This window comes from Papio anubis, chromosome 1 (genome assembly GCF_008728515.1).
Source record: "Papio anubis isolate 15944 chromosome 1, Panubis1.0, whole genome shotgun sequence".
Classification (NCBI taxonomy): domain Eukaryota; kingdom Metazoa; phylum Chordata; class Mammalia; order Primates; family Cercopithecidae; genus Papio; species Papio anubis.
The window spans coordinates 98,943,253-98,963,837 of record NC_044976.1 but is presented as its reverse complement, the minus strand read 5'-3'; the positions used below and the strand labels follow the sequence as shown (position 1 = coordinate 98,963,837).

Below are 20,585 nucleotides of genomic sequence, written 5' to 3'. Positions count from 1 at the left end.
TCAGAAAGAGTAGAATTGTATATTCAGAATGCTGACAGAAAATAACCATCAACCTAGAATTGGGTACTCAGCAAAATCATCTTTCAAGAATTAAAGTATAGAAATAAAATAATTTCCAGATACATGGAAAATGAATTTAACATCTATCTACACTTTCTAAAGGAAGTTCTAAAGGATGTACTTCAGAAAGAAAAATTACTTCAGAAGGAGAGTCTAAGAAGAAGTGATGGGCAAAGAAAATGTAAACACATAGTTGAATCTAAGCAAACATCACATGAAATAACACCAGACAACAAAAGTATGTAAGATGAAAGGTGGATGACAAATAATTCTAAGGTCTCTCTTTGCAGTTAGGATATCAATTAATAGAGTTGACATAATTCAAGACTTTAATATAAGTACGCAAGGTAAAGTTTCAAGGATAAGTGTATAACTTCTAATCCAGCCGAAGGAAAAAATGGGCTAACGGGAAAATACAGATTAAATGAACAAAAACCTAATACCATAATGAGCATTAAAAAAAAAAAAAAAGAAAAGAAAACACTAAAGTAACAAAATATAAATAAATTAATATATATCAATAGTAGCAATGAAAGTAAATATACTTTCTGATGAAACGCCAGAGATTGTTGGAAGACACATACACACAAATTTAAAAAATGAAAAAGCCAGAGATTGGTTGAAAAAAAAGTGCCATTTACATGAGATGCACCAAAAACATTAAGGATGGTGAGGGGTTGCAAATAAAAAGATGGAAAAGATACACCATATAAATGCCAACAAAAAGAAAGGTGGTATACCTATATTAGTGGTATACCTATATTTTGTATTAAATTAGACTTTAATACAAAAAGCATTATCATTGACCAAAAACAGTCACTACAAAATAATAAAAATTGTGTTCCCCAGGAAAATAGTTATTCAAACCTTTATGTGTAATAAATAGCTTCAAAGTATGTAAGTCAGAAATTGAAGAAACTGGTAAATCCACTACCATATTGTGAAATTTTAGCTCAATTATTTGTAGATCAAGCAAATGAAAATTTAGGAAAGACAAGGCAACTAATAAACAAAACAACTAATAAACTTGATCTAAGGGCAATTATATACATACATAATTGGTCATTTACATATATATATATAAAACCTTCAATTATTTTGTATTACATGTTTTCCTCCAGAACTCATGAAATTTTTATAAAGAATGACAAGGTTAAGTGGGCCTGTAATCCTAGCACTTTGGGAGGCCAAGGCAGGAGAATCACTTGAGCCCAGGAGTTCAAGACCAGCCTGAGCAACGTAGTGAGACCCTGTCTCTACAAAAATCACAAAAAAATTAGCCAGGTGTGATGGCATGCACCTGTGGTTGCAGCTGCTTGGGAGGCTGAGGTGGGAGGATCACAAGCCCAGGAGGTTGAGGTTGAGGCTGCAGTGAACCATGACCATGACACTGCAGTACAGCCTGGGTGACAGAGTGACACCCTGTCTCAAAAAAAAAAAAAAAAAAAAGACAAAGCTATAAAGCAAGTTTAAAAAAAAAAAATCCAAAGATTTTGTATCATACAGTTTATTCCCTGACCAAAATGGCAATTATGTTAGAAATTAATTCTAAAAAAGACAACTAAAACAACAACTAAAAAAATGTATAACACTTCTATATAATACGTGGATAAAAGAATAAATAATAGAAATTTATAAAAATACTTAAACAAGAGTGAAAGTTCTATGAATCAAAATCTATGAATGTAATGAAACTAGTACATAATTAACAGAAGTTTATGTCACTAAATATTACTATTAGAAAAAGAGAAAGGGCCAAGTACAGTGGCTCATGCCTGTAATCCTAGCACTTTGGGAGGCTGAGGTGGGCAGATCACTTGAGGTCAGGAGTTTGAGACCAGCCTGGCCAATGTGGGAAAACCCCGTGTCTACTAAAAATACAAAAATTAGCTGGGTGTGGTGGTGCACACCTGTAGTCCCAGCTACTCGGGAGGCTGAGGTGGGAGGATTTATTGAATCTGGGCGGTAGAGGTTGCAGTGAGCCAAGGTTGTACCAGTGCACTCCAGCCTGGGCAAAAAAGCAAGACTGCATCGCAAAAACAAAACAAAACAAACAAACAAACAAAAAAACAGAAACAAAAACGAAAAAAAGGAAAAGAGAAAGGCTGAAAATTAATGAGTAAAATGACTTTTAAGAAGTTAAAAGAACTGGAGCCGGGTGCAGTGGCTCATGCCTGTAATCCCAGCACTTTGGGAGGCCAAGGCAGGCAGATCACGAGGTCATGAGTTCAAGACCAGCCTGGCCAATATGGGGAAACCCCATCTCTACTAAAAATACAAAAATTAGCCAGGTGTGGTGGCAGGTGCCTGTAATCCCAGCTACTCAGGAGGCTGAGGCAGGGGAATCGCTTGAACCTGGGAGGCAGAGGTTGTGATGAGCCGAGACCACACCACTCTACTCCAGCCTGGGCAACAGAATGAGACTCCGTCTCAAATAAATAAATAAATAAATAAATAAATAAATTTGGAATATAAATCCAAAGAAAGATGAGACATTATATATTAAAGCAGAAATTTTAAAATTACAAAACAAAGTTGACTATTTTAAAAACTGATAAAATGACAAGACTGATCAAGAAAAAAAGGTGCAAATAAACAATATTAGAAAACAGCACATAAGTATAGACGCAACAGAGATTTGTTTTAAAGCAGGGGAATACTCTGTACAACTTTCTGCCAATTAACTTGAAAATTTAGATTACATATACAAATTTATTGAAAAATACCACTTAGCAAAACTGACTCTAGAAGAAATAAACCCATTTTCTTCAACAAATAGATTGCATGAAAAAAAAAAAAGATGGTAGTAATCTGGATCTTGGTTGAAACAAACTGTAAAAACTTTAAGACTTTAGGACATAAATGAGACAATTAAAAACGTGATTAAAAGAACTGGAAGGAGGAGTATCATAATATTAATAGAAAGCCCTATTTGTACTATCACTATTAAATTTAACTGAACTAATAGTTAGGAGGAGAGTGAGGCAGGAAGGTGGTCCAGAGGGTGTTACTGGCCGAACGTACCGAGTTTTCTAGGAGCAGACCATTCTGAATTCATATAAACTCTCGCAGGTAATATGAAAAAGACATATACCTCTCCAGTTCATTTTATAAGGCTAGTATGATCTTGATGCTAAAACCAAAGACAACTTGGGGAAGAAAAATTATAGGTAGACTTTATTTATAATTTAGATGCACCAGTCTCAGTCAAAATATTTACAACCAAATTCAACAATGTTTGTAAAATACAACACATTGTAACCAAGTTGGGATTGAAGATCAATTTAAAATTGGAAAAATATGCTGATGTATCAAAAACCTAAGATCACACCAATAGATGCAGAAAAAGGTTTTTGTGGAAAAAAAGTCCATTTATGATGAAACAAAATCAAGCAAACCTAGGGATAAAACTGCCTTAGTGTTACTAATGGTATATTAGTCCATTTTCACACTGCTATAAAGAACTACCTGAAACTAGGTAATTTATAAAGAAAAGAGATTTAATTGACTCACAGTTCTGCATGACTGGGGAGGCCTCAGAAAACTTATAATCATAGCAGAAGGCAAAGGAGAAGCAAGGCATGTACTTACATGGTGGTAGGAGAGAGAGAGAGGAGGTGGGGGCAAGGTAGGGGGATTGCCACACACTTTTAAACAACCAGATCTGGTGAGAACACACTACCACAAGAACAGCAAGGGATTTCCCCATGATCCAATCACCTCCTACCTGGTCCCTCCCCTGACACTTGGGAATTACAACTTGACATGAGATTTGGGTGAGGACACAGAGCCAAACCATAACAAGTGGCATCTCAAAAATTCAACAGCAAACTTCATTTCTTTTTTCGGCCCTACTGGGAGTCAAGCAAACATCATGTTTAGTAGTAAAATATTAGGCTCCTTCCTTTTAAGATTATTAACCAGATAAGAATGCCCACTATTATGGCTTTTTTAAAAGAGATGGTAGAAGTCCTACCAGAGTCTACAAGAAAGAAAAAAGACATAAGATAGGAGAGGCAAAAACAACACCTTAGTTATGATGTCACCTTAATGATGTGACTGCCTACATAGAAAACCCAAAAGGAACCTTTAGACATATTATTGAAAATACCGTTTCAATGAAATTCCAATCAAATGCATACCACGACTTTTTAAAGGATCCTGACATACTGATTCTCAAATTTATATGAAAGACCAAAAGGGCAGGAATAACTTACAAATGAATGAGGTGGAGCCTACTTGTCCTATATAAATCCAGAATTACTATAAAGCTCAAGTAAGATCATGTGAAACTGAGATGGTGACAGACAAATAGACTACTCAGAACCCAGAGACAGATTTTCTATGGCAGATTCGTGGGAAAAGAGGAACTCCCATTTATGGCCCTGGAATGATGGGTTAACTATGAGGAAAAAATGAAATTGAATTTCTATCTTACACCATACACAAAAAAACATTTCAAGATGATTTAAAGACTTAAGTGTTTCACACCATATACAAAAATTAACTCAAAATGGATCAGAGACCTAAATGTAAGACCTGAAAGTGTGTATAAAACTCTTAGAATAAAACTTAGATGTAATTTGTCATGACTTTGGATTAGCCCATTTTTTTCTGTGTTATGATACCAAAAGCCCAAGCAGCTAAAGAAAAAATTAGATAAATCGAACTTCAATTTAATTAAAATTAAAAACTTTTGTGCTTCAGAGACTATTTTATCTTTATTTTTGTTTATACCAAATTTATTAGCAAGAGGATACCATGAAGAAAGTGGGAGGACAAACCACAGAATGGGAGAAAATATTTTAAAATCATATATGTGGGCCAGGTGTGGTAGCTCATCCCTGTATTCCTGGCATTTTGGGAGGCCAGGGCAGGAGAATCCCTTGGGGCTAGGAGTTTGAGACCAGCCTGAGCACCATAGAGAGACCCCTGTCTCTACAAAAAATTTTAAACAATAAAAAAAAAAAAATAGATAGACAGATAAATCTTTTATATGGTAAGAGTCTAGGATCCAGAATATACAAAGAACTCTTAAAAGTTAAGCAAAAGCCTGGGCACATGAGTCATTTGGGCCCAGAAGTTCAAGACTAGCCTGGGCAACATAGTAAGACCCTGCCTCTACAAAAAATAATAAATTGGCCAGGCATGTTAGCATGTGCCTATCTTCCCAGCTACTTGGGAGGCTGCGGCAGGAAGACGGCTTGAGCATGAGCCCACAAGCTGGAAGCTGCAGTGAGCTATGATTGCGACACTGCACTCCAGCCTGGACGACAGAGCAAGACCACCCTGTCTCAAAAAAAAAAAAAAGTTATAAACAAAAAGACACAAGCAAAGGATTTAAATAGACATTTCTGCAAAGAAGATAAATGGCCAATAAGCACATGAAAAGTTGCTCAGTGTCATTAATTATTAAGGGAATGCAAATCAAAATCACCATGAAATACTACTTCTCATCCACCAGGATGGCTGTAATAAAAAAGACAGGCAATAACCACTGTTGGTAAGGATGTGAAGAAACCAGAACCTTCATACACTGTGCTAGTGCAAATGTAATGTTGCAGCCCCTTTTGAAAATATTCTGGCAGTTCCTCAAAAAGTTAAGCATAGTATTACCATGTAACCTAAATAGCAGTTCTACTCCTAGATATTCACCGAAGAGAAATGAAAACATGTCCCCACACAAGCTTGTACATGAATGTTCATGGTAACATTATTCATGATCCAAAAAGTGGAAACAACACAAATGTCAAAATTAGATCAAGTTATAACTTTAAGAGTTCATTGTGCGTACAAGACAGTTTGCAAACTGGAGAGACCTCAAACTGGAAAATGGCATGAAGTCTCAATTTTAAAAAAAATTTAAATTTGTATAAATAGAAACAGGGTCTTGCTATGTTAACAGCCCAGGCTGGTCTTGAACTCCTGGCCTCAAGCAATATTCTTGTTTTGGCCTCCAAAATTGCTGAGATTACAGGCATGAGCCACCTAGCCCAGCCAGGTCTCATTTTATAGCAATTACAGCACAGTTTATAGAGCATACAGGAAGCAACACTGTAACTTTTTTCATGACTGGCTGTCATTTTTTTAAAGACATGTTGAGCTGTTTAAGCTGATTTATCATAGCTGGTTAGTTTAATTTCATAAAATCATACTGATACAGACAAAAAGCTTACCTTTATGTTTTGTTTATCTTTAGGGTTAGGGGAAATCAGGATGGATTAAGTTTTAGTTACATTGGGTGGTTTGGCCTTGAGAGATCTAAACTGTGGCTCTATTTTTATTTGTTTATTGAGACAGGAGACAGGGTCTCACTCTGTTACCCAGGCTGGAGTGCAGTGATGTGATCACGGCTCACGGCAACCTTGACCTCCTGGGGCTCACACAATCCTCCCACCTCTGCCTCCCGAGTAGCTGACACCATAGGCACATGCCACCATGCCTTGCTGATTTTCATATTTTTGGTAGAGACAGGGTTTCGCCATGTTGCTCAGGCTGGTCTCCAACTCTTGGGCTCAAGTGATTCTCCCGCCTCAGCCTCCCAAACTGCTGAGATTACAGGTGTGAGCCACCATGCCTGGCCTACTTTTATTTTTATTTTTAACAATGTCTATCAACTGATATGTATATAAACAAAAAATAAAGTATATCCATACAATGAAGTATTGTTCAGCCATGAAAAACAATGAAGTACTGATACGATACATGCTGTAATATAGATGAACCTTGAGAACGTAAGTGAAAGAAGCTAACTGAAGAAGCCAGTCACAAGAGACCACATATTGTATCATTCCAGGTATATGAAATGTCTAGAATAGGCAGATTTATGGAGACAGTGTAGATTAGTGGTTGTCAAGGGCGGGGGGGGTACATTCAGAATGGGAAGTGACTGCTAATGGGTGTGAGGTTTATTCTGGCGAGGGGTGATGTAAATGTTCTGGAATTAGATAGTGGTAATAGTTGCAGAACTTTGAATATACCAAAAATCACTAAATTTTACACTTTTAAAGGGTGAATTTAAGGTATGTGATTGCTATCTCAATTTTTAAAATTGCAAAAGAAAAGACATGTGAAGGAAATATAACAGACTACCTTTAGGACCTTTGGATTGTAAAGTATTTCTTTTTCCTTTTTTTATTTTTGGAGACAGGGTCTTGCTGTGTCACATAGGCTGGAGTGCAGTGGCACAATTATGGCTCACTGTAGCTTCAATCACCCAAGCTCAAGCAATCCTCCCACCTCAGCCTCCAGAGTAGCTGAGACTACAGGCATGTGCCACCACGCCTAGCTAATTATTGTACTTTTTGTAGAGATGGCATCTTGCCATGCTGCCCAGGCTGGTCTTGAACTCCTGGACTCAAGCAATCCACTTGCTTCGGCCTCCCAGAGTGTTGGGATTACAGGCATCGGCTACTGCATCAGGTGGGATGTGTTTCTCAAGACATAAAAAGCACTAATTATAAATAAAAGATAAATACTTTTGGCCTGTGAACGGTGGCTCAAGCCTGAAACTCCAGCATTTTGGGAGGCCAAAGTGGGAGGATCGCTTGATCCCACAAGTTTGAGACCAGCCTGGGCAGCATCGTGAGACCCCGTCTCTACAAAACAATTTTTAAAAAAACTTAGTTGCATGTGGTGGTGTGCACCTGTAGTCTCAGCTACTAGGAAGGCAGAGGCAAGAGGACTGCTGGAGTCCACGAGTTCAAGGCTGTAGTGAGCTGTAATTATGACTCTGCATTCCAGTCTGGGTGACAGAGTGAAGCCTTGCCTTAAAAAAAGACAAGATGAATATATTTTAACTACATTAAAATTAAGAACTCTGTGCATCAAAGGACGCTTTCAAAAAAGCAGGCAAAGACATGTCACAAACTGGAAGAAAGTATTAGCAACACCTGTAAATTTAAAGGATTAGAAAAATCCAGAATATATAAGGAACTCCTAAACTAATCAACAAGAAAAAGATACATTATAGAGGGAAAATGGGCAAAAGCATGGACAAGCATTTTATTTTATTTTAAATTTTTTTCTTTTTTACATAAACCACACTTCCTTTGTTGATGCATTCATCAATAGACACTTAGGTTGTTTGCATATCCTAGCTATTGTGAATAATGCTACAGATACCTTTACAAGTTATTGATTTCATTTCCCTTGGGTTTATGCTCACAGAGGAATTGCTGAATCATATGGTAGTTCTATTTTTAATTTCTTGAGGAACTTCTATTTTCACAAGCAAAAAATAAAGAATACACACAGTGAAGTATTGTTCAGCCATGAAACTGTACCAGTTTACAAGTATTGCCACCAACAGTGTACATACAAGGGTTTCATTTTCCCTATACCCTTGCCAACATTTGTTATTTGTCTTCTTGATGAGTCATCCAATATATTAATACTATATTTATATAGACTCTTTCATCATGCAAAGTAGTATCAAGATATTTGAATTCCTTTGATCCTCAAAATATCCCTGAAAGTATATTGAAGATGGTAGGGAAGGTATCATCAATGTCAGTCTCATCTTGTACATAAGAAAACTGAAACTTGCCCATGATAGGCAAAAAAGAGGCAGATCTATATATAATTCAAACTCTTAATGAATCACTACAAATACAAACTATCCATATTAAACAAAATATATATCGATATTATATACAATACATACAAGTCTATATTAACATTGTTGACTAAGCATATATTGAAACAGTTTCTAAATAAGTAATGACATTTAAATACTTAAGCTATGAAAAGTCCTCAAAATTCACAAATAGTTGAACTACAGTAGCTCAGGCAAGCACATGTTGGTACATTTTGGGGTAATGGTCAATGCAGGGGCTGACTCTAGGCTACATTTATCTCCTGACCACTTAGAATTCAGAAGGTCATCCTCAGATTTTTCTACACCAGTCAAGTCACACTCAGGAGCCAAACAAGTAATTTAAGACCTTCATTAATTAGCATGTTGCGTTTTGGTAAACTTCACTCTTTCTGGAGAATTCCATTGAATAGAGCAGGGTGTCAATTTAATGAAGCCACAGTCATGTTCTTTTTTTTTTTTTTTTTTTTGAGACAGGGTCTTGCCGTGTTGTCTAGGCTGGAGTGCAGTGATGCAATCATAACTCACTGCAGCCTCGAGCTCCAGAGCTCAAGTGATCCTCTCGCCTCAGTCTCTTAGGACTACAGGCACGCGCCACCACCCCCAGCTAATTTTTTGTAGAGATGGGGTTTTGTCATGTTGCCTAAACTGGTCACAAACTCCTGAGCTCACGCGATCCTCCCACCTTGGCCTTCCAAAGTGCTGGGATTACAGAGCCACCGTACCAGTCCCACAGTCATTTTCTTAAGGATAAATTGTTTTATCTTATTCCGTCCCACATTTATAGAAAGTAACATAGACAACCCATCTTCGAAATATCAACAATTGAGCAAGCACTCTAAGAATGGCTAATAAACATGTAGAAACATGCTCAACTTTATTAATAATCAGAGAAATTCAAATTAAGACTACAACACCATTTTATAATTACTAAATTGGGGGAAGATTTTAAATCTGACAATATCACATGAGGAACAATAAACATACAGCAGCTAGGCATGTAGTTTGTACAATCACACTGGAAAGCAATTTCATATTATCTAGAGTAAACTGGAAGATAAACATAATCCCCGTTTCAACAATTCAATTTTTAGGTATTTATCCTGAGCTTACTAATCAAAGTGTAGTTGGCTAACCAATAGCATTTGTATCACCTGGAGCTTCTTAGAAATGCAGAATGTCAGGTCTACCCACATTTACTGAATTAGAATCTGCATGTTAACAAGATACCCAGTTGCTATGAATGCTCATTTATGTCTGAGAAGCACTGTGCTAAAGAAACTCTAGAACATGCACCAGGAGAAATGATCAAGAATGTTCATAACAGCACTGATGGTAATAGCAAAGAATTAGAAACAGCACAAATATCCACTCAGTAGAGAATGGATAAATAAATCATGTCAGAAACACTAGTTACAGAAAGATATATATAGTTTGATACCATTTTTATGAGACTCAAAAACAAGCAAAAGTAAATAATATGCTGCTAGGCATCCATCCATATATGTATATGTGATCAATTCTAGAAGAAACGAGGGAATGAGAAACACAATTCAAGGTAACGCTTATGGAGGGGAGAGGTAAAGGAAGGAGCAGACAGTGATCTTCACTAACAGGAAAGATTCTATTTCTTTTTTTTTGTAGTTTAGAATGTATTTTATTTTTAGACAACCTACATGATGTGTTTTTCTGTAGGTTCTATTTCTTAAAGTTGAGTGGTAGGTTCAAGAGTTTTTGTTATATTATTATGTGATGTATGTATTTGTTTTGTTTTGTTTTGTTTTGAGATGGAGTCTTGCTCTGTTGCCCAGGCTGGAGTGCAGTGGCACAATCTCAGCTCACCGCAACCTCCTCTGCCTCCCACATTCAAGAAATTCTCCTGCGTCAGCCTCCCAATTAGCTAGGACGACAGGCACGTGCCACCATTCCTGGCTAATTTTTGTATTTTTAGTAGAGACGGGGTTTCACTATGTTGGCCAGGCTGGCCTTGAACGCCTGACCTCGTCACCCACCTCCGCCTCCCAACGTGCTGGGATTACAGGCATGAGCCACCGTGCCCAGCCTTATGTATTTGTTTTTATTCATATGTTCATTATTCTTCCATGTAACACAGTTTTAACAGCTTTATTATGGTATACTTTACATACCATAAAATTCACTTGTCTTAAGTGTATACTTCAAAGATTTTTGAATATGCAATCATTGCCACAAACTGGCAAGAGGAAACTTTCATCACCACACACACAAAAAATCTCTCTTGCCTCTGCAATCACTACCCCTTCCACCTCTAGCCCCAGGCTAATTTGTTTTCTAATTCTAACCTTATTAATTAATAATACTAATATAATCTTATGTAATTAATATAAACTAAAACTATCTGTTTTTCATCTCTATAAATCAACATTTTCTGGACATTTAATTGAAATGGAATCATGTAATACGTGACTTTTTGTGCTTGCATTCTTTTACTTAGCATAATATTTTTTTCACATTCATCCATGTCATAGCAATTATTGCTAATTCAGTCATTTTTAAGGATGAATAATATTTCAGTATATGGATGTACCACATTTTGTGTATTCACCTGTTACTGGACATCTGGGCTATTTCTAGATTTTGGCTATTATGCTGTTATGATTATTCCTATACAAGTCTTTTTGTGAACACTGCTGTCATTTCTCTTACATAGCTATCCAGGAGTGGAATTGGTGGGTCATAACTGGTCATTTTTAAATTTAAAAAAAGAAGAAATGGGGTCTTTGTTGCTTTCAAACTCGAATAAAAGAATTAACTAGGGAATAGATGGTGTATTTCTTTCCAGATGCTGGAATGAAAGATAAGGACACATACTGAATATAGAAGCAAGAATCCATTGAGATAAAAAGACGGTAAAGGAAAATAAACTAGTTATCTTCTGAGGAGCAGGTATAGTTAAAAAGGAAATCAGGAGGAAGAAAGTTGTACAGCAGCACCTTGGAAGGGAGATGATTCACTTCAAAGGTACAACTGCCACTGCTTTTTATACAAACACATGCTTGTGGGATTATCAAATATATTGATAATGTCTATAAACATTTTTAAGGAAATGTAAAAACTTGAAATTCTTTTGACTAGTCTAGATTTTCTGATAAAGATAACTATTTAGGCCGGGCCCAGTGACTCATGCCTGTAATCCTAGGACTTTGGGAGGCTGAGATGGGAAGATCGCCGCTTGAGACCAGGACTTTGAGACCAGCCTGGCAATATCTTGAACTTCTGAGATCCCATCTTGAACTTCTGAGCTGAAGCCATTTGCCTGCCTCAGCCTCCCAAAGTGCTGGAATTATGGGCATGAGCCACCACGCCTGGCCCAAGAGACCCTATCTCTGCCAAACAAACAAACAGAAAAGATAATAAGATTTATTGTTTGTAGTGATTTTGTGTGTGTATGTGTGTAGGTGTGTAATACATAAAATGGCAAATGAGAAGAAAAAGTGTTTGGGTCATATTAAACAATGAAGTTGTGAAATACCTGAGATTTTGTTTCATAACCACTAATCTTCAATGTTGAGGATTTAAAATGTATTTGTTCTAGTTTTTTTCTCTGTAATTCCTTAGACACCTGTGCAGATTTTCATTCCCATGTAAGAAGCAGTAACAGTCTAATGTCATCCTGGACATTTCCAGAAATTGGTTTCCTAGTTGCTCTGAGGAAGATTGCCTTTTAAAAGAAAGTTCTGATCTTTTCTTTACCAGTTCTACTTGACCCGAATTTGACATTTCTTCAAGAGACAAGTAAATCAAGATCATATGTCTGTGACATGTATTGCGTATGTTAGTTAGCTGCATCTGACAGCATCTGTAAAAAGAAAGATGGTAACATGTTTATTTTAGACATTAGGTAATGTTCATCTTTCATGAAAAAATTGATTAGCCAATTTTGGTAATCAAAAACACTAAATGGGAGTAAAAAAAAAAAAGGAGTCATTGGAAAGTACTGCTGTATGGACTTGTGAAACAACTAGTTGTCCAGAGCCTTGCTACAACATATAGATATATTCTATTTTCTGTACTTCAGGCGGTTGCATTACAAATGAAGAAGAGGAATGTTTTCTACCTCATCCCTCAGGTCCTACTGCAACATAACTTTCTTGAGGTAAGTACCTTTCCTTTGTGTTTCCTTAACACTCTCTATTTCCCCCATCACATACACTAAAAAGATTATCTTTGGTGCATCCGTATTTACACAGCAGTGTTAAATTTGGGATGCCCTCTGCCCCGCCTCCATCCCCCAGGCTCTTTTCTCTCCTCGCGGGGTCCCCAACCTTAGGCTTTAGCTCAGGCCCCGCCCTACTCCCCGGTTGGCTGTTGGGTGGGAGGCTCGTTTCTTCCCTCCCTATTGGTCGCCCAGGGGGAGGCGCGTCTCCCATCTTCTGATAGGTCGCGCCGCGGAGAGTCTCTCGGGTTTGCGGCGCAGCTGTCATTTCCGGGGTAAGATGGCTGCAGTCCGTATGCTGAGAACCTGGAGCAGGAATGCGGGGAAGCTGGTAAGCGGGTTTGGGCAGATCTGAGGCCGGGAAGGAGTGATTTGTCCGGAGTCTTCCAGGAGTGGTGTGTTTCTTTCTCCTCCGGTGCCAGGCGTCCAGGGCACGCGTGATGGAGAGGTGAAGGGATGCATGCAAAATAAAGGGCAGAGAACGGAGCGAGTCGACTAGTCTGGAGTGGAGACCCACTCCCTCCCCTTACCTGGAAGCGCTTCTGCAGCGACTCAGCCGTCCTCCTGCTTCATCTGTACCCCGAGGCCCAGCTGGCGTTTCATTGAGCCCCTTCCAGATGCCAGGTATTGGTGATAGGCGCTGTGGATCCAGAGATATATTCGTTTAGCATTTATTGCGTACCCACAGTATGCCAAACACTGGTAACACGACCCCTGCCCTCAAGGAATTTACAATGTGTAGAGGAAGAGGCCGTTCAAGTTATAGAATATCACCAGGGGGCCCTGCTTCCGAATAACTGAGCGGCTTGTGTTTCACTCTTTTGGCTTGTACTTCTATGTCCGCACCACATACCATTCCTACCCTTTTGTCACCAAGGCTGTGACCCACCACCGTCTCCCCTGCACTTCCCTCTCTTTCTCCCAGTCTTAGCACCAAGCACTGACACATCCCGGTAATGATATTATTTCACCCTATTTGCTTAGTGTTTCTTCTTCCTGCCCCCTCTCCCTTTCCCTAGATGTTCCTGCCTTGGTGACCCCGATCTTACAAAAACTTTCAAGAGCCTGCTATGTACCAGGTACTGTGTTAGGCACTGGAGATACAAATATGAAATAGACATCATATCTTCCTTCTCAAGAGATTACAACCTTGTGGTGGAGGACAAAGGAGAGGGAGACAGATATTAAGAAATTACAAGCCAGCATGAGAAGTACTGTGATGGAACAAGTGCCTAGAACTACAGGAACACACAGGAGTAGACACCTATGGCGGACTTGGGGGTCAGAGGAGTTCCCAGAGGATACTGTATGACTTGAGATTTAAGAAGGATAAATAAGAGATAACCAGGAGAAGAGAGCTCTTCTCAGCAACACTTACATATATTGGTCTCTCTTCTTTCTAGAGCTTTCCATTCTTGTTTTCTGTGACACCAGTCTCCCAATATTATTCTTTCTTCATATTTGGCCACTTCATCCTAATATCCTCTTTCCCTACCCAGCTTTTAAATATTGCTCTTTCTAAAGGGCTCTGACTTTGGCCCTCTGCACTTTTCCCACTTTCTGGGTTATCCTATCCACTCTTTGGATATAGTTACCATCTATGCTGATGAGTTCAAAAGTTCCCCAGTCTTCCAACCAGGTCTACTCCAAACCCATATATCCTACTGTCCTGGAAATCTCCAGTTTCATATGTATGTGATGTTTTCCAGCTGCAATTAAAAACCCAACCAATAAACAGGAAATTATCCGTGCATACAGAGCATCCCCAATTAGATGTCAGCTTGCGTTCAGTGGCTTACGATTATCAATGTCGTCATTTCCCTAGTAGTTCATTTGTCCTTTTCCTACTGTTTACAAGAGGGCTGCTACAACTTCTTATTTTATGTTCAAGGCAGGAAGGAGGAAGAGGACGAGGTTCCAGTCTCATTGACCAGAACAGTGTTACATGGCCACTGCTAGCACAAGGGAGCTTAGAAACACTTGTGTGTTTTGTTTGTTTGTTTGTTTGTTTGTTTTTTTGAGATGGAGTCTCTCTCTGTCACCCAGGCTAGAGTGTAGTGGTGCGATCTTGGCTCACTGCAACCTCCGCCTCCCAGGTTCAAGTGATTCTTCTGCCTCAGCCTCGCAAATAGCTGGGACTACAGGCACATGCCATCATGCCCAGCTAATTTTTGTATTTTTGGTAGAGATGGGGTTTCACTATGTTGGCCAGGCTGGTCTCGAACTCCTGACCTCAAGTGATCCGCCTGCCTTGGCCTCCCAAAGTGCTGGGATTACAGCGTAAGCCATCATGCCCAGCAGAAAAGCTTGTCTTTAGTCTTCTCACAGTGTCTGCCATAAAGCTTCAAAGCAGGTCATACTCCCCAGGCTCTAGAACTGAACCCTCAAACCAGTGTCTCTTAATTTTTGTTTTTGTTTTTGTTTTTTTGGGGAGGAGTCTTGATCTGTTGCCCAGGCTGGAGTGCAGTGGTACAATCTCGGCTTAATGCAACCTCCACCTCCTGGGTTCAAGCGATTCTCCCGCCTCAGCCACCCAAGTAGCTGGGATTACAGGCGCGCACCGCCATGCCTGGTTAATTTTTGTAATTTTAGTAGAGACAGGGTTTTGCCATGTTGGCCAGGCTGGTCTTGAATTCCTGACCTCAGGTCATCCTCCCACCTTGGCCTCCCAAAGTGCTGGGATTACAGGCATGAGCCACTGCCCTGGCCCAGTTTCTCTTGATTTGAGCCTGTAATTCTCTCTGAAGAAATGTAGTCATGATTTTTTCACCCTGCCCTCAACTGGAGGTGTCTTGGCCCTTCTTAACTGGATTATATGCCTCCAGTGGTCTTGTCATTTTTCCAACCTATTCTCCATAGTGTAGCCAGAGTGATCTTATAAAGTAAGAGACATTTGATAATGTCATTTTCTTGCTTAAAACTGCCTTCAGCAAAATGTCCAAAATTCAAATGACTATGAGGCAATTTATGATCTGGACTTTTCTAGTCTCTTAGACCTCCTTCCTTACCAAAACCTACCCATCCCACCCCCAACTCTGACACTTCTCCACCCTTATTACACACTAAACTACACTAGAACTCTGTTGAACAACTTGAGTTAATTCCACACACACTGTGCTTTCTCTCTCAACTCCAGACCTTTACTCCAGACCTTTGCACTTATATTTCCTCTGCTTTAAAGACTCTTGCCTTACTCCCCTGTGGCCGCATCGCAACATCCCTCATCCCCTGGGTTACTCCTACTCATCCCTCAGGTCTTACTTCAACATAACTTTCTCCAGCTAGGTTCCCTTAACACACTCTATTTCCTTCATTATAGCACGTGTTATAATCACCTGTTTACCTTTACCTTTCACTGGACTGTGCATTCTATAAGGGAAGAAATTGCATCTGTTTTGTTGTCTGTATAATCCCAAGTGCCTGGCACATTGTAGGTGCTCATAAATATTTTTTAAACGACTCAGTAGAAAAAAGTCAGGCTTTTAAACTTTTGTAAAAAGTTGTAAGCAAAAACAGCTCTTACCCCTGTAGTAAATTATTAAAATAGCTTTATAATGTTGTGTTTTACATTTCCCTAGGACATCATGCATTTGACTCTTGATTACATCATGCCATTTGGAATTTTTCTGTTGTGTCTGTCTTCCTGTAGTAAAGTGTAAGCAATTTGAATTCAGGAACTATATATTGCATCTTATTTAGCTTTGCATTTCCAAGTCCTGTACAATGTCTGACTTTAGGAGTGCTCAACAGCTGCCTATTGAATTATTATTAAATATTTCCTTAATATGCTACTTTGGTGAATGGTTTTATTTCCCTTTATGTTTTTCTGTCCTGATTGTGATATTGAATTATTGATTTTTTATTTTTATGTTTTTTGAGACGGAGTCTCACTCTGTTGCCAGGCTGGAATGCAGTGGCGCAGTATCAGCTCACTGCAACCTCCGCCTCCCGGGTTCAAGCGATTCTCCTGCCTCAGCCTCCTGAGTAGATGGGTCTACAGGCACATGCCACCACACCCAGCTAATTTTTGTATTTTTAATAGAGATGGGGTTTCACCATGTTGGCCAGGATGGTCTTGATCTCTTGATCTCGTGATCTGCCTGCCTCAGTCTCCCAAAGTGTTGGGATTATGGGTGTGAGCCACTGTGCCTGGCCTAATTTTTTATTTTATTCATTATTATTTTTGAGACAGGTTCTTGCTCTGTTGCCCAGGCTGGAGTGTGGTGGCATGATCTTGGCTCACTGTAGCCTTTACCACCTGGGCTTAAGTGGTCCTCCTTCCTCAGCCTCCCAAGTAGCTGGGACTACAGGCATTCACCACCACACCCGGCTAATTATTTTGATTTTTAGTAAACAAGGTCTCACTACGTTGCCCAGAATGGTCTTGAACTCCTGGGCTCAAGTGATCCTTCCACTTTGACCTCCCAAAATGTTGGGATTACGGGCATGAGCCACTACACCTGGCTGAATTATTTTTTAAAATCAAGGAAAGACCTATTTTAGTCAAACAATTGCATTAAGAGTTAGACTACATGTGTAGTTGTTCAACCAGGATATATTTGAGAATGAAAATGGTGTTATTAATAATTGCCTTGAATTACTAGGGGTGAATTGGGTGTCACCTCAGGCAAATTGGTACAGATGGTCCCCATAGAATTAGGTGTCTTTAGTATTGTTTGTACATGAATTTAGAATTGCTTCAAATATAAAAGATATAAAACTGGTAATTCTATAAGCATGCCTTTTTAAAATTGGAGGTTTAAATCCTTATGCTTAATTTACTAGTCTAGCTGGGTGTGGTGGCTCACACCTGTAATCCTAGCATTCTGGGAGACTGAGACAGGAGGATTGCTTGAGCCCAGGAGTTTAAGACCATCCTGGGCAAAAAAGTGAGACGCTGTCTTTATTTTATTATTATTTTTTGAGATGGTATTACAGGTGTGAGCCACTGCGCCCTGCCAACCCTGTCTCTGAAGAAAATTAAAAAATATAATTTACTAGTCTAATAGTCTGCTTCTAGAAAAAAAATTTAGAATTCTAGCTTGAAAAATTGTTTTTTCTCCTCTTTCCTGTTGCCTGTTAATCCGTCTATTCAGCAACTTCACAGTGCTTTTAGCCTTCTCCTCATAGCCATTCAATTACTATTATATTAATCATATACTGCCTATGGTACTTTTGTTGCTTTTTTTCTTTTTCTACTGTTAATTACCTCAGTCAGGAGCCTGTTGCTTTGCGTCTCAGATACTACACAGTACTCTCCCCTTCAGATGCTATACAGTACTCTCTTCTTCTTACTTGTGGTCTCAGTTACCCATAGTCGACTGCAGTCTGAAAATAGGTGAGCACAGTACAGTAAGATATTTTGAGAGAGAGACCACATTCATAAAACCTTTATTAAAGTATATTATCATAATTTTTCTATTTTATGATGTTAGTTATTACTCTCTTACTGTGTCTGATTTATAAATTAAACTTTATCATAGGTATGTATGTATAGGAAAAACATGGTATATGTAGAATATGTAGGATTCAGTATTCGGGGGGGTCTTGAACGTGTCCACTGCCCATAAGGAGATAAGAGAGGAATATGGTAATAGTTTCTTTTTTAAAAAAAGATCCTTTTTTGATAATTTTGGTATGTAATAGTTTCTTGACTTCTCCCTTTCTCTCCAGATTTTATCTGTTGTAATCTATTCAGTAAACCACTACTAATATCCTAATCCTTTTTCTTCAATAACCCATAATGTATGAGTTCAGACTTCTTATACTGATATTATAGTCATCAACCATTTCCTCCTTGAGCTATTTCCACTGCTCTCTTTTATACCTTTGGTCAAACCAAATCAAGCTGCTCAGTGTCCCAGCAGATATGCTAAGTAAATTTCTGCTGTAGTTTATTTATGCTGTTTCCTCTGCCTTAAAAGTACCCTTCTGCTCTTTTATTATGGAGGCTTATTATGCACAGTGCAGCTTAAATCTTCCCCCAAGAAGCCTTCCCAGGTCACACTAATGTGGAAAAAAACCCACCAGACCCCTTTACTTAAACTCCTTTTTTTTTTTTTTTTTTTGAGACAGAGTTTTGCTCTTGTTGCCTAGGCTGGAGTGCAATGAGATTACAGGCGTGAGCCACCATGCCCGGCCTACTTAAACTCCTTTATCACTTACTGCCTGTGCCTCTTTTTTTTTTTTTGTGAACCTATGGATTATATTGAAGAAGGTTATGTCTCTTATTACAAAAAGTTAGAGCATGCATGTCCATGCTTGAGTATGTTTGTGTGTGTGTGTGTGTGTGTGTGTGTTTATTTTCTCACATAGGTTGTAAACTCTTTGAAATTAGGGATTATTTCTCCTACTTCTAGGGTCTTTGACATCAAATTTACTTAGCTTCAGAGCTTGATTGTTCCACTTATTTGCTGTGTGACCTTGGACAAATTACTTCACCTTTCCCATCAGTTTCCTGTGTGTTGAAGAGGGCTAACGTGTATGTTCCACAGGGAAATTGTAAGACATAAAAATGATGTCTGGGTCGGGCATCATGACTCATGCCTGTAATCCTAGTACTTTGAGAGGCCAAGGTGGGCGGATTGCCTGAGCTGAGGAGTTCGAGATCACCCTGGGAAACATAATGAAACCCCGTCTCTACTAAAATACAAAAAAAAAGTTTAGCTGGACATGGTGGCACATGCCTGTAGTCCCAGCTACTTGGGAGGCTGAGGCACAAGAATCGCTTGAACCTGGGAGGCAGAGGTTGCAGTAAGCTGAGATTGTGCCACTGCACTCCAGCCTGGGTGACAGAGCAAAACTCCATCTCAAAATAAAAAACAACAACAAAAAAGATGATGTCTGAAAAGACTATTTTTCTTTTGGAGACAAGGTCTCTCTCTGTCACCTAGGCTGAAGTGCAGTGGTGTGATCTTGGCTCATTGCAACCTCCACCTCCCAGGTTCAAGCGATTCTTGTGCCTCAGCCTCACGAGTAGCTGGGACTACAGGTGTGTGCCACCATGTCCAGCTAATTTTTGCATTTTTAGTAAAGAGGGGGTCTCGTCATGTTGGCTAGGCTGGTCTTGAACTCTTGACCTCAAGCGATCCACTCACCTCAGCCTCCCAAAGTGCTGGGATTACAGGCAAGAGCCACCGTGCCTGGTCTGTCTGAAAAGGCTTTGAAAGTACTCAGCACTTGGGAGGCACTCGATAAATGTTAAGCTTGGTGGTTTGTGCTGCCCCTGACCCATGAATAGCTCAACAGGAGTTGTGTTGTTGTTGAAGGTAAGACCTTCTAATAGTTTAATTTTCTTTCAAACGTTTTAAAAATATCAACAATTTTATTTAAATTAAGGTGGATCTATATACTTCAAAACTTTCCTTTATTGTCCCTAAGTTTTATGTCTGATGAAACAGGTTGATTCACTCCTTTGATTTGATTATTGACCAAGAGTCAGGATTATGGGAGCTGAAGGAGAAAGCAAGGACAAACAAAATGGAAATGTTTGGGAAAGAGAATTCTTTCATTGTCTTCTAGTTTTAAGCTATCAATTTTAATTATTTTAGTTAGGCTTTGTATTTCCTGAATATTAATGTTAATAAGAATAAAATGTAGATATTATAAGGATTAGTTGATTTAGGGTGATCTCTAAAGTTAAGATGAATGATTTAAGATTATTTATGTTTTAGGAAAGGGATCTTCAGTTTTTCTTTGCCTTCAGAAATCAGTAATAGCTTGAAATTTAAAGTA

The 20,585-nt window shown here is 38.9% G+C and overlaps 1 protein-coding gene across 7 annotated transcripts in view; it reads left to right on the top strand.

Annotated features, from left to right (window-relative positions):
- DBT (dihydrolipoamide branched chain transacylase E2) overlaps positions 1-20,585 on the top strand; it is an 86,069-nt gene that overhangs the window by 2,800 nt on the left and 62,684 nt on the right. For 6 of the 7 annotated variants that reach the window (XM_031651165.1, XM_021921216.2, XM_021921214.2 and 3 more), the window contains one exon: positions 12,714-13,182. In XM_031651165.1, coding sequence (XP_031507025.1) covers positions 13,132-13,182 — 51 coding nt within the window. In that variant the 5' untranslated portion in view covers positions 12,714-13,131. Of the gene's footprint in view, positions 1-12,713; positions 13,183-13,273; positions 13,476-13,870; positions 13,931-20,585 lie in introns of all 7 variants that reach the window. The other variant, XM_031651166.1, reaches the window with a different exon arrangement.